Source organism: Hoplias malabaricus, chromosome 12 (assembly GCF_029633855.1).
Source record: "Hoplias malabaricus isolate fHopMal1 chromosome 12, fHopMal1.hap1, whole genome shotgun sequence".
NCBI lineage: Eukaryota > Metazoa > Chordata > Actinopteri > Characiformes > Erythrinidae > Hoplias > Hoplias malabaricus.
Window position 1 is genome coordinate 13,545,327 of NC_089811.1, and position 15,384 is coordinate 13,560,710.

Genomic DNA, 15,384 nt, shown 5'->3' on the forward strand with positions numbered 1-15,384 from the left:
AAAAGTTTAATTAGTCATTATTTTTCTTGCAGATTGATGAGAATGAGTGGCGATTCCTGCTGACGGGAGGCGTGGGTTTGGACAACCCTCACTCCAATCCCTGCGTCTGGCTGCCCAAAAAATCCTGGGACGAGGTCTGCCGACTGGATGAGTTGGAGCGTTTCAAGGGCCTGCGCAAAGACCTGGCTCGCCTCAAAGATGGCTGGAAAGAGGTGTATGACAGCAAGGTGAGTTTGATCTTCTATTGTCATCTATTGTTGAACACTTTCACATGGAGCGTTTTCACAGAGACAGACTTTGAACTCACCTTATGATTTTCTTTATTAAAGTTCACTGCAAAAATGAAAGTGTAATTATTGCATATTTGAGAATAGTGTGTGTGTGTGTGTGTGTGTGTGTGTGTGTGTGTGTGGACTGCTCAGGATCCTCATCACACATCCTTTCCAGGAGAGTGGCAGGAGAAACTGGGACGGTTCCAGAGAATGTTGGTTATACGGTGCTTGAGACCAGACAAGGTAAAGCCTTTGTAAACAATGATGAAGTGTGCATTTACAGTAAAGCCCATTTCATTACAAAATTTGGTAAGCTGGCTCATTAGCTCAGAAGGCAAATGCATGCCTAGTAGGTGATGACAGTAAGTATATAAAAATTATATATTATTTCTTACTGGTGGCCTGAAATAAATCCTTTGAGCCAAACCTCAAAAAATAACAGTGCCTAACTACATCTTAAGTAATCATCTGTTCCATCTTTACATTTCCTTGTCTCAGGTTGTCCCCATGGTTCAAGAGTTTGTGTCCAGCAGTTTGGGCCAACAGTTTATTGAGGTCCCCCCGTTTAACTTGGGGAAAGCTTTTGGGGACAGCAACTGCTGCGCTCCCCTCATCTTCATTCTCTCACCAGGATCAGACCCCATGGCAGCACTGCTAAAGTTCGGAGATGAACAGGTACAAATTCCAATTAAATATACATAGCTTAACCTAATATACACTTCCATTCCAATGTTGCAGCCGAGTCTGCCGTGTCAATACAATCTTTCATTCTTCTGATTCACTTACATTTCCTTCTGTTGCACAAACTTTTACACCTTAAAACCTCAGCATGAACTTCTCTGTGGGTTTTGTGTGCCAAAATAAAATCTAGTCTAATTTACTTTTTCTTTCGTATAGGCTTAAGTACCTGCAACCTTAATTCTTCACTGTCCAAAACTAGACAAGTACGTCTAAGCTCTCATGTGTAGTGGACTAAAATGCTCATGATATGAATAACTATTACAAACTTCCACAGACATAAAATCTCATTTCATATATTCTCACAATAATTAAACAGATTATTTTGACACTTCTAAGTATTTCTGTACATGTACTCATTTTATTCACTGTGTATACACTCCAGGGTTAACAGGGGCTTACAAAGTATGCAGAATCACAGACAGACAACAGTGCATCTGATAAAATGAACAGTGTCTGATCAGTATAAAATTGTATGCAATGTATGTTAAATTATACGGTTTGTTAAATATGATGATTTTATACATATTTCAGTAGCATATGTATACATTTATACTTATTTTCTAAGAAAAATGTAAAATTTAAAATGTGTTTTAACAGTTGTATAGGCCACATTTATTTTGTCTCCACAGTTTGTTAAATTCACAACAAGAACAGCAATTGCACATTAAAATGTGCATAAATATGTTTGATGTAAAGAAAATGTATGTACTTTTACTTAGAAATTAACAAGATATGTATTATGACAAGAGATGTGGGCACTGAAACATCACACCTATATTTTCCTTGCACCTCATTCCAAAACCATGGGCATCATTTTAGAGTTGTTCTCTCCTTTGCTGCTATAACAGCAGAAAGTTTTTCACCAGATTTTTCCACTAGATTCACTTCCATTCAACCACAAGGGCATTAATGAGGTCAGGAAGTGGTGTTGAGCAAGATGGCCCAGCTTGCAGTCGATGTTACACTCTATCCAAAAGGTTTTGAATGAGGTTGAGATCAGGGGTCTGTGCAGGCCAGTCAGGTTGGTCTCTTTCAAACTTGGCAAAGCATTTCTTTATGGACTTTGCTTTGTGGGAAGCATCCTGAAAAAGCAATGTGACTTCTCGAAACTGTTGCAAGTACATACTTTTTTAACTATAATACAATTCTAAAATTGTCTATAAAACATTTATTTCCATTTTTAAACTATAGTGTTCCAAATTCAAACATCAAGTGTTAGTTACATCATAGCCCTTAGGAACCTATCCCATCAATTTACAGGGCAGGGCTTTTGAGCTGCAGAGGTTTAAGTGATGTGGAGGAGGGAACTAATTGCATATTCATGTATCCATACCTTAGAATAAATAGATTTCCAGTAGCATTTTAAAGCATTAGGGGATGTTTTCCTTGGGAAATAGCTTCTGAATACATCATTCGGTTTAAGAGAGATGATTTTTATAACTTTTATTCAATGACTTGGGGGAGACTTTAACATTACCTTTAACTAGAACTAAGTAGTCCAAATCATGACAAACTTCCCAGTCTATTATTCCTCCTTCACCAAAATTTTACATACTCCTGGTATCTGCTCAACCAAGATCATCACCCCAAAGAATGCATTTAAACAAGCAGCTACACCACCAGAGATCTGCTTTTAAATTTATACATATATATGCACACACATTTCAAGCCAGCTGGCACTCGGGATTGTGTGAGGTGTTGTTTGAGGAACCAGAGTGTGCTAATTTTGTTTTAATTTCATCTCATGCTGCCTTATTTATGTGATGGCGTATTTAAAAATCTCTCTTCTGTAATAATACCAGGGCTTCTCTGGCAACAAGCTGACCTCACTGTCCTTGGGACAAGGCCAGGGCCCCATTGCCATGAGCATGATTGAGACAGGCGTAAAGGAAGGCACCTGGGTGGTCCTACAGAACTGCCATCTGGCCACATCCTGGATGGCCACCCTTGAACGAGTGTGCGAGGTACAGCTGGAGACTGAGACCAGTTGGAGCTAAAAAATGTGCTAGTGCACTGAGCAGAACCAATATATTAACATAAAGAAACATAAAATTCTAGGAACTTTTTGCATAAGTTGTTTTGAGTAGCTATTGGATTTATAAAGTTTTAGCAATGATAGGGACATACAGAGCATTTTTATGAAAACAAAGCATTTGTCAGGCTGTCTATGCTATCATAACAAACAAACAAGAATGTGTAAATGTGTACTACATTTAGAGATTGGTAGAGTAGCCTGAGGGGTGATTTAGACTGAATATATCTGATAATATGATAATAAGATAATGCTTTTGCAGATACAAACTGCAAATTATTAAATAATTCTTTGATCATGAGTTAAACGGTTGGTCTTTGATCATATAACATTACATGCTCCATGTTGGCAGATGTGGCTTTGTGATCAATAATATTCTGTAATTTTAAATTTTGGTCCAAAACCTCGCAATGTGATCACTACGTAACAGGCATAAATCCATACTAAAGCACAATTATTTTTACTTGGCCACATTAATGTCTGACATATGTATTTTCCTAAACACAGCTTGAGTAGAAGTAGAACTGTCAGAAACTAGAACTGCCCCAAAATACATCGGCTTTTTAAAGAAATTCTAATAAGCCACTGAAACACAAGTGATTGAGCAACCTTTAACAAAGCTGAGTAAATTCAAATTTACATTTAATTTGTTTGAAAATGTTTACATTCCTAACTTACAAACCCTTTTACATCATGCACTAATCTTTAATTGTATTCAGGAGTTAAACCCAGACACAACGCATCCAGACTTCCGTCTGTGGTTGACCAGTTATCCCTCGCCCAACTTTCCCGTGGCCGTCCTACAGAATGGAGTCAAGATGACTAACGAGGCCCCCAAAGGGCTGCGTTCCAACATAATTGGCTCCCTCTACATGGACCCTATCTCTGACCCCGAGTTCTTCAACAGCAGCTCCAAACCTGTGAGTGTAACTCCAGCAGCAGTCAGTTGGCAGTTATGGTATTTTTAGTCATGACCTAAAGCGTACCATCAGAGAAAGGTCTTCTGAATAAATGATTTTTAAATGTGTGATTTTAATTAATAATGGTGATGAAGATGAACACGTGTCTAAGAACCAACTAAAAATCCTAGATAATAGCTGTTTTATCTAATCAGAAAAATCACACGTATTTTTGTCTACTTATTTTGAATGTTAAATATTAGCTGAAAATTATATTCAAAATAATCAAAGGCAGCAAAAAAAGGTTTAATATCTATTTTTTAAAGGGGCAATTTGAATCACTTTTCAAAGTGATTATTTATTATTTGTAATTATATTATATATATTATTATAAAATTCAGTGTACATGAGATTAAAAATATAATTGCATCATAGTCCCTGACAGATCGAGTTAATGCTCCATAGACTTAGGTGTCAGTATCATGAAAAAAGAATCATTAAAGAAAGTTACTCACTGCACCTTTAATTTTAGGCTGCCTTTAAGAAGCTGCTCTACGGTCTATGTTTCTTCCACGCTCTGACTCAAGAGAGAAGGAAGTTCGGACCCCTGGGCTGGAACATTCCCTACGAATTCAATGAGACTGACCTGCGCATATCTGTCCAGCAGCTACACATGTTCCTGGACCAGTATGAAGTGAGGACACATGCACTTTCAAACACCCAATCCCCTTCTGCTCCTCCTTTCATACATACATCAGCCAGCTCTCACCTTCGGTTGTTGAGCCACTCTATTACACATGCTCTTAACGCTACCTCTCTATGTCGCCAACTTCATTTCCACGCGCACCACCACTCCTTTCATAAGCCCTTCCACAAGGAGAGGAAAAAACAACCCCCTGACATTTTCCAAACTTCAGAGGCTCACTCCACGCTCCTCTCGCTCTCCCTTTCAAAACAAGCACCCTCTACATAAACTGATCAAGAAACTGCACTGACATTTCCTTCGCAGAGCGCTGATCGCTCCGTGGCATTAGCAAGGGAAATTTCAGCAGGAAATGTCACGGTCCCACCATACCTGGGACCATGCATATCAAAACCTGCGCCCCCCCATCCCAACCCCCACTACCATTTTACTCCGAGTATACTGAACCAGCTGACACCTACCACTGGCATGCATAATGAAAAGCGCCTTTGGTGTACAATACTCTACCCTTGGGTGAGTTGTTTATTTTACTAGTCAGTTGGGACAGCACTATGCATCTGAATGTTTAGACTGTAAACACTTTTCTGTAGCACTTTGTCAACATAGATTACATTTGTGGACACCTGTTCATCCAAAATTTCTACATTTCTTCTGAAAGGTATTAATAGGTTGTCTCTGCCCCAATAACAACTTCTACTCTTCTCCAGTGCTTTACACTACAATTTTACAATTTTCGAACATTGCGGTGAAGATATAATAGCATTCCACCCCATAATCCCCATTATTGAGGACAGGTACCGATGTTGTCCAACTCATCACAAACATATTGAATGAAGCTTACTCAGTCCAGAGAAGACAACTGTACTGCTTCACAACCTGCTATGGGACTTGGCTAGAATTTCTGAATTATTAATCGCACAGTAAATTAATAGATTGATTAATTAAATAAGTTTAAAATTTCTAGCTAATCTTGGACACAGAGTAGGTAATAACGTGACACTTTTTGAAAAGTTATAGAACAAGTTTTCAATCTAAAACACAAGCCATTGTGGAGTAAAACGTACAATGAACACTGAAAATACGTATTATTCCTCTTTTATCACAATTCCAACATCATCTGGAAATTTGAAATTAGATTTGTTAAAACATTTGGAACCAACTGTACCTTTAACAGATCTGATCAGTAAGACCACCAAATTTCACCATCATCTTTAAGAAAATCTTAGATCAGATCTAAAAAAAATGCTAATCCTGTCAAGAAGAAATTACCAGAAAAAAAAGAAAAAGACAAATAAAAAAAGAAATCTAGTAATTGAATAAAACCTTAATTAGAAAAATGGGCTAACCACAGTAGAACCAAGAACTCAACATTACTGAATGTGTTTGGAATTGCTTAGATAATGGGAAGCAGAATATGCAACATGTTTGTAAAACTGAACTTTGGGAGAGTGAAAAATAAGTGTTTAAAAAGTAAACAAAATATGTGCAGTATGCAGAGCAACAGATGGATTACATTCTAATTGTAAAACTGCAAGGCACTACTGTGGATTTAAATGAATGGGGAGTGAGTATAGAAATAAGATGTGTAGAAGTGTGTGTGTGTGTGTGTGTGTGTACGAGATATTTAATGGGCACAAAAATTCAAATAATCTGAACTGACTTTTGCATATTACTGTGTAACTGTGAGGCATTATAAAACTGCAGGAGGTGCCCTTTGATGCTCTTCGGTATATGACAGGGGAGTGTAATTATGGAGGCAGAGTGACAGATGACTGGGACCGTCGGACCCTTCGCACCATCCTTTCAATTTTCTACTTACCCAGCATCATCACAGACCCTGAGTACAAGTTTGACCCCAGTGGTATTTACTACTCACCACCTGAAGGAGATGTAAGATACACACAAACACCCTGCACAAAACACACACACACACATACATACATACACACACACACATATATATATATATATATATATATATATATATATATATATATATATATATACACAATAGTTTGTAAACATCCACTCAGTGCTTTTTCTGAAATGAAGTGTAAGAATACTCCATTTGCAGCAGGAAATGGTAGAAAAAACCTCAGCTGTTCTAGGAAGGCTTTAAATTAGATGTTAGAACATTTGAGTCAAGATTTTACTGCATGAAACCTTAAATATTAGTACGGTAGGATGTTGGATGATTAAGTAGGGATCACAAACACAGTTCCAACTCTAACAGATTATTGTATGGAGCTACATCACACCAGAAAACACAGACCAAAGCTGGGGTGCTTTATACACATCTAGACTACACTTTGCATTAGGCACTGTGACCTTAGACTCATGTGTAGCTGCTCCAGTGTGTCAGTGCTTTTCTGTGGAGATTTCTCAAGTGTGTAACTGTCTTTGTACGTACATAGAGTGTTTCTCTGTTGTCATCTTGTGCACACTTAATAACAGGCTGGATTTAAGAGTGGTTTGTTTACTTGAACCAGTCCTCTATTTTTGCTGATCCCCTTCATACAAACACCGCCATGAATTTTAAACACTGCACTAAAACATTCAGTTTTTGCATTTACATTTCTGCATAATTGTGTAATCTTTCTTCATTTGAACTACTTATTACAACATATTTACTTGAAACATCGAAGAGATGTAACTCACCTATAATGGGTAAAATGTTTCATTTGTGATTTACTTGCCTGCTTTTTTTCCCCCACAGAAACTTCAGAAAATCATAATGAGCTCTAAGTTCAATAACTAAGCACAGTGGGAAGCCGCCACTGCCACCATCTAATTTATTTGCGGGCGCATGTATAATCTACACTCAATTTTATTTGCCATTTTCTTGCAGAATCTTTTATTCATGAGTGTTCATTTGCATAGTCATTATTATAAATGTCAGCAATCTCAGGGGTTGCGTGTTTTAAGTGTGCGCTGTTATTTAGTGCCTGTGCTTTCTGGACCCGTGCCATCGCATCAAGAAATGTTTCAGCTTTTTTTTCTCGCTCTTATTTTTGTAGCACAACAGTTACATTGAGTACACCAAGTCGCTCCCTCTGTACCCATCACCAGAAATCTTCGGCATGAATGCCAATGCTGACATCACAAAAGACCAGGTGGAGACACAGCTCTTGTTTGACAGCATCCTGCTCACCCAGGTTTGATTTCCTAACTAATCAGTAGAAAAGTCTGATGAAGGCTTAGGCACCTAAATCAAGGGAGAACAATACAGTCAGCAGGAAGTAGACATGAGTAGAGTAGATTTAGTCCATCCAATCCAAACAGCAGCTTGGGTATATTTATTTTATATTACTTTGTCCTTTTTTGCCTCTAAAGAGAGCTAACAGTATGTGGAAGGTCTCTGAGGAGTAAGTAAAAACTTGAGATTGCCAGAAAGATCAGTTTTCAAAGAAAGCATGGGCATGTACTAGGATGAGTTTTAAAAACACTGGGAATTCCTAGAACTTCGGGAAAAAAACCTACTGAGATTTCCTAGAATCAAAATGAAGTCCTGGTGTGTCAGTCAATAAGACAACTACTGTTGTATGTAATTGGGTCAATGTGTACTGACCCTGTAAATTCAACCAGGAATGTGCCAATAACTCTCAGTAGCTATAAAAGTGTCACTAACTATGAAGTCTGTATGACTTTAAAACCTGTTACCTAGGAGCAACATGCACTACTCGTTGACTTGAAAATCCAATCTACTTTCTCAATGTCTTCCTGCCAGTCTCGCACATCTGGAGGTGATGCAAAATCTTCAGATGACATGGTTTATGAGGTTGCTGCAGACATTTTGAGCAAACTGCCGCGCGACTTTGATACAGAGGCAGCCATGCGCAAGTACCCCACCAGCTACAACCAGAGCATGAACACAGTGCTGGTGCAAGAGATGGGCCGATTCAACAAGCTGCTGCGGACCATCCGAGACTCGTGCATCAACATCCAGAAGGCCATCAAGGTCAGAGAAACCACATTTGTTAAAAACAAAATGTTTCCAATTGGTCACTGATTTGGAGGATGAGGATATTGAGGTCAGACAAACATACAGGGATATTAGTTTTGAGCTTATATTAAAGCAACCAGCTGTGACATAATGAAAGCTCTGTATGAATACCAGCTCTCACATGGTTGGCATGTGGTCAGTCAGAGCAGTGGGCATGAAATGCGCTTTCTCCTTTGCTGAAATCAGTTAATGCACAAAGGTAATTTGAAATACACTAACAGAGTGTCTGAATTACTTTCCTTGTGTTAAACCAAAGTCCTTGTAGAAAAAGTCGGTTCACATAGAGGCCATCTTGGCAATGACCCTGGCAATGTGCTTTTTTCTGCTATTCTAGACGAAGCTCCCTATCGCTGAATGTAGAGAGAACTGTAAACCCAAAACTAAAAGCCAGAGTCACTTTTCAAAAATATAATTTAGAACTGGAAAATATGTTTTAATTTGTGTCAAAGGTTTTAGAGTAAGGCTCCAATAACTGTACTTCCAGCTTGTTTTTGGTTCCCCGACATGCACATATCTATATATCTGCTTCTATCTTCAAGAATGTTTTTGAACAGGCAGTAATTATTAAGATCAAACAAAAATAATTTTAAAAAATGCATAAAATTATTAGATACTCTTTCTGGTGAGTGTCTCCAACTACTTTAAGGTGTACTCTTTGTTGAAATTATGTTCAGTTGACCATAAACACTTTGTACAATCTCAATAAAAATGCATTCTTTGTAGAATGGGATGTCGTGGAGCAGCTGTACCATGGCTGTAACAAATGTAGGCAGTGGAGCAGTGGAAGTGCATTATTTAGATTGATAGAGCACAGTCCACTACCACTGGGATTGTGCTACAGTGGTATTTGTGATACAGAACTAGCCTTTCAACAACAGCACCTCACCTCACTTATGTTTATTAGTAATGTTTATCAGTAAAAGTTCCAATATCGAGTGTTAAGCTTCCTGAGAAGAGCAGAGACCATTGCCGCAAAAGTGAGAACGAGCCTGTGTTGATTTCAGTGTACATATAGTGCAAGGTAAATTTAGCATTATTATTTAATTAATTTAATGCTGTTACCTTTCAATCTCCATACTAAGTACTACTGGATGGCAACAATTTAAATCTTTCAAGCTAGAGGCTGAATTTGCAACAACTGAAGACCTATTTCTTGTTTCTTCTGTAGCTGTTGCACTCCTGCTGGGCTTCCTTCTGCCTTAAAAAAAGTTCCCCTGCTGCTTGACTGACAACTCCAATCCCAGCAAATGCACTCCTCCTCTCTCTTGATGAGTGAGCCGCAATACCCGCCATGGTCTGATCACAGACACTGGCTTTCATTTACACACTGTGGACTCTAATCCCATAATCTAACCTTAATATAATCCCTTAATCTTCTACGTCTCCCATCTTGGCTCTTGCCCTGGGGCGCTTCTCTTTTTTCCACCTCATTTCGTGATCTCCAAGCTCTCCTATTTTTTTTTTTTTTTTTTTTGCATCCTTTCTCTTTTTCCCCTCTCCTCTACTTCAGTCATCTCTTATGAGCTTGTTAGCTCCAGGTATCATTCTTTAATCTCTGCGGCTGTTTGCAGAGGGCCTCACTATATGAGATCTGTTATGTGGGCTTGATAGAACTTTGGCTGGATGAGAGGACTGAAAGGTAGAACTTTTTTAAGGTGTCATGCTAGGTACTATTAAAGTCATTTTTAGGCATGAAGACAGCAGTGCAATTCTCCAGCAGACCATGTGTGATTATAATAATTTGATCTCAACTACATATGAAATTACACTTCAGTGTCAGTTCTTACCAATACAAGTTAATAAGCTTGCTTCTCTACCAAGCGGATCTCCCATGAGGCTCATTTATTCAGCTTTATGAGCTTGATAAAACATGTGTTTACATAAGATGAGCATAAATGCATAAATCTGTGAAAACATGAGTAAACAAATACAGATTAGCAAAGGATTTCTTTAAAAGTTCAGTATATAGCGGCGGCACAGTGGCGCAGAAGGTAGTGTTGCAGTCACACAGCTCCAGGGGCCAGGAGGTTGTGGGTTCGATTCCCGCTCCGGGTGACTGTCTGTGAGGAGTTGGTGTGTTCTCCCTGTGTCCGCGTGGGTTTCCTCCGGGTGCTCTGGTTTTCTTCCACAGTCCAAAAAAACATGTTGGTAGGTGGAAAACTCTCCGTAGGTGTGAGTGTGTGAGTGAATGTGTGTGTCTGTGAAGGACTGGCGCCCCCTCCAGGGTGAATTCCCGCCTTGCGCCCAATGATTCCAGGTAGGCTCTGGACCCACCGTGACCCTGAACTGGATACGTGGTTACAGACAATGAATGAATGAATATATACACACACACGCGCACACACACACACAACCAGTAGTGGACACAGACATCCACGATGCTTGTATGACACACGGCTGTATAACAAATTGTTTTAATTATTTTTCCTTTTTATTTCTTCCTGAATGCAATCAAATCCTCTCAGCAGTGTTTTTACATCTAGTGTGAAGCCTTCCTAGAACAGCAGAGATCGTCACTGCCACCTTAAGTTTAGAAGATATATTAGATAACCAGGTGTCCACAAACATTTGGCTATATTGTATAAGCTAATTAAATTTCAGTTTATGAAATGTACATTTCTTAACCATAAAGAACTTGCATCATTCCTGCATATCCTGAGTCCTGAGGGGAGCCCTGTGAATATTCTCAAGAGGTTTCATACAATCAGTTGCATAATGTGAGAAAACATTTTGTGTGTCATACAAGCGTTTGTTACTGAGCTGCCTGGGTTTATGGCAGGATGGCATACACAGTGATCAAAGCTAAACAAAAACTTGTGTCCAAGTTGCATCATCTAACACAAGCTTTAAACGACAGGGATGGGCCTAGCACGTCATAAATGTGTTCTATGTGTGCTATGTGTTCTGTGTGAGCAGACCCAACAAATCAAGCTTTTATGGAAATAAAAAAAAATGATGCAATTTAAAATTCATCCCTTAAGCATCAGCCTCTAAGAAATTGCAATATATATGTTGTCCAAGAGTTTTTTTTTGCCACTTTTGTCAATTCTTTTGCTGCAGGGGCTGGTGGTGATGTCTGCCGAGTTAGAAGAAGTTGTGACAAGTATTTTGAAGGGTCGTATTCCTGGCATGTGGATGAAGAAGTCTTACCCCAGCCTCAAACCACTAGGAGGATACATCAGTGACTTCTTGGAGAGGCTTATGTTTTTGCAGGTATTTCAAATGTTTCGTTCAGAAAATCACACAAAAACCGTCAGCATCACGTATAACATCAAATCTATCAGTACTTCATTTGTTCTCTAATTATATTTGACCACCTTACTGCCACTTTAATTCTCCCATCCTTCAAGTCTCCAAATCAACAAATAACATTTTCTATTTAAACTTAATATCCATCAGAGACAACACCTAATGATACCCTTCAAAAAACACCAACATTTACACACACCTCAGCAGCCTTTCTGGCCTCAAGGGGGCAGTATGTCTGTTAGTAATTGAGATTTGGAGGAGGTAAAATGAAAGTAAATTTTGGCAGGTGTGATAAAATTATTTTTACCTTGAAAATACATTTAGGATTAAATTTGGAGAGACTGCCATGATAAAGCAATGTAGTCTTTTCAACAAGATGGCATAAGCCAGGCCACTTCCAGAAGTATCTGATATTTAATATGACTACTTTATATAGCTCCCAATTGATCCTTCATGTCCTCAGTGGAAGTGCTTAGTTTTTTAACTTGGTAGATCAAAGAGTTTAGAGAGTGACACTTGTCTGAACTTTGTAAAAATTTTATTCCAAGCAGTTATTACAATTTTGTATTGCATTAGTGTAACTATCATAATCATAGACCTCAAAGCCCATTTTTCCTCACATTCTCAAGTATTTTATATTAATGATCTCTTATACAATATTTTGCAAATTCCTGAACTAGCACAGAATATTCGAGGTCAGGAAGCTTAATTTACGTTATTAGTGCTCAAATAATTATCCCACCCAGATTTCTGATCCTTGTACAGAGCGAAAACATTTGAACAGCTTGGCTTTGGAGTACATTTTTTTATTCAAGTAAACAGCAATGTTAAATTAGTTACAGACAGATTAATTAGGTGGCTCGGATAGGGCTTAAATCTTTGGGTAAATTTGCAAATTACTCTGAACTGATTAGCTACCAACTAATACTTTGGCATCTGTTTCTAGCACAGATTAGGATCTTATTTTAATTCTTAACTATTTATATTGAAGTTACCACATGGCTTAATTTTGGGAGCTGGACCATGTCCCAGTTACCTCTCCTCCATCCCATCTCCTACCTTCTTCTCTTTGAGCACTTAAGCCAGTTTGACCAACTTCAGCACAAGTCTCCAGAGTTTGCCTCCAGACACGGACCATAGAGCTGGTTTGCAGGGTGTCCACGGATTTTTAAAAAGTCTTAAATTCTGTCTCCCAAAGGTCATAAAAAATGCCACAGACAGTAAATAAAATTTTGTTTTTATGATATTTTTGCAGTTTTGAGATTTTTTATGCAAAAACTTACTGTTTTAACAGCAGACTGAACTAAGTACATGCAATGGCATTTTTTATGGCAGCATTTTCAGTTACGTTTACCTCTTGCTCTTATTGTAGGCATGGGGAGGTGTACATTTAAAGAAAACTGGTTGAATAACTTCAATTTTGTACTGTAGTTAATCAAAGTTTAAGGCAATCAATACAAAGTGCACTTTGACATAATGGTTCATCAGTAAATACAGGAATTGCGTATTTAAAATAAAGTCAGTAAACACAGCATTGGGGTTGTGTTTTTTGGCATTTTGCAATGTTTAAAAAGTGGTCTTAATTTTGTCTCTAAGTGGTATTATAAAGGTTAAAAAGTGTTAAATTATATGTCCAAATTCAAATATAAATAAAAACATTAATTAATAAAATGTGGCTTGTGCACATTTATATTTCTCTTTTCTCCTTTGTTAATCTCAGCAAATAAATATGAAATTCTGCATTTAGTTTGCAAAAAAATGGCATGTTCCCTGTAACGGATGTGATTACGTATTTTAATTTACTAAACTTTTATTCATTGAATTAATCTTGTTATTATCATTAATTCATTATTTTGTAAGAAGTGCAATAATCACTAACATCAGGATACCCAGCAACTGGCATTTTTATGTTTAAATGCATGCAACTTACACATAGATCTAAGTATTAGTCTGTTACTCACAAGGCCTCAGAGACAGGAATAGCAACATTTCCCTGTAGTGGAGAATGGCTTTCAACGGCATTATAGCTGTCGTTTTAATAATTACTTTTCTGAAGGATCAATTAGTAGCCCTTATGACTTATACGAACCATTTGTTAATCACTCAGAAGTAATAGCTTTATATAATGTAATAATAGCGTGAGAAAATCGGCGTGTGGCCAGCTTGTTTTCCATATGATTTGATGTCTTAATAGCCTGAGAGGAAATTGCTTAATCGTTGGTGTGTAAATTAGTGCAGCAGAGTTCTCGCAAGGGGTTCTGCAGTGCATTAGCACAAAACAAAACAGCCAGCTGGTCCAAAGAATTCCACCATTCAGTAAGAAGCACAAGAAAAATCACATGCACACCATCTGACTCAATACTTCGCAATGTGTACAGAACACATCCTGGTGTAATAAGGTCTGTAGGTAAGCCTTTTGATGTTTATTTTAGAGGGATTATTGCTTTACAGTGAGTGGCTTACACACATTCATTGATGGATCTCTTGGCGCAATCACCTCAATGCTGTAAGTTGTTTTGCCAGTGGCCACGTTTTAGTCTGGAGATGACTACAAATTCTTATTGTATGGAATTGTTAAATACGATTTAGAGTCTCATACACCAGATTTTTATTACGTAAGCCTGTAAACCAGGCTGAAAGAAGGCAGGACAATTAACAAAAACTACTGTTTACTGAGTACTGTAGTTGAGACATGAACAGAATTGTTATATATTAACACAGTGGAGTCAGTGGAGTGTTTTGATATGAGAAATAACTGATCTGACATACTTTCAGATCTTTTGGGATTTAATATTAATACATTAAAGGAGCAATCTGTAATACTGACACCAAGCGTTTAAAATCGGAACTATAACACAGTTTCAAAACAGTGGAGAGCTGTCTGCCTCTTCCCCAGAAGTGAAGCTCGAGCGGGTTGCCAGTTTGTGGAAAACTCAACTGAGACGAGTTTAAGAACTTGGGCCATAATATCTAAGAGGAATGTGCCATAATCAACATATTTACACAGAAATGTGATCATCATTTCACTAAAACATCTACCTACGTAAAAAAGTGAACAAGGCTGGTGTTACTTATCGATTTTCCTTTCCACCATAAATGTCGTTTAGGAGGCAGATCTTATCCACAATTTTGTTAGTCAAACATCTTGAATTCTCTGTTCCACCTTAAGAGCTGAAGCTAGCGCTAGGCTTATTTATATTAAAAAAAAAACTCGTTTTCCCATTTTATCCATTTAAAACACAAGATCAAGTGTAAATAACGTCACTAAAACATCTACCTACTGCCTACAGCAAATATACCTGCTTATATTTGCTGTGTACTACCAAGCTTGATTTCGCTGTTCCACCTTAAATAGGTGAATACGCGAGGCTTTTCAAACACAATCCTTACTCCTTAATTTGTTTACACACACACACACACCACGGAGAAACACACACGAATCTGTCTCAATTTCTTTAAAACAAACAAACAATGGTATTTACACC

General features: G+C 38.0%; 1 protein-coding gene across 4 annotated transcripts in view; it reads left to right on the forward strand.

Annotated features, from left to right (window-relative positions):
• Positions 1–15,384, forward strand: part of dnah7 (dynein, axonemal, heavy chain 7) — a 144,498-nt gene that overhangs the window by 118,938 nt on the left and 10,176 nt on the right. For all 4 annotated transcript variants that reach the window (XM_066685892.1, XM_066685893.1, XM_066685894.1 and 1 more), the window contains 10 exons: positions 33–227; positions 423–515; positions 771–947; positions 2,816–2,977; positions 3,765–3,965; positions 4,477–4,638; positions 6,352–6,537; positions 7,665–7,802; positions 8,375–8,605; positions 11,711–11,863. In XM_066685892.1, the coding sequence (XP_066541989.1) occupies positions 33–227; positions 423–515; positions 771–947; positions 2,816–2,977; positions 3,765–3,965; positions 4,477–4,638; positions 6,352–6,537; positions 7,665–7,802; positions 8,375–8,605; positions 11,711–11,863 (1,698 nt within the window). The remainder of the gene's footprint in view (positions 1–32; positions 228–422; positions 516–770; positions 948–2,815; positions 2,978–3,764; positions 3,966–4,476; positions 4,639–6,351; positions 6,538–7,664; positions 7,803–8,374; positions 8,606–11,710; positions 11,864–15,384) is intronic.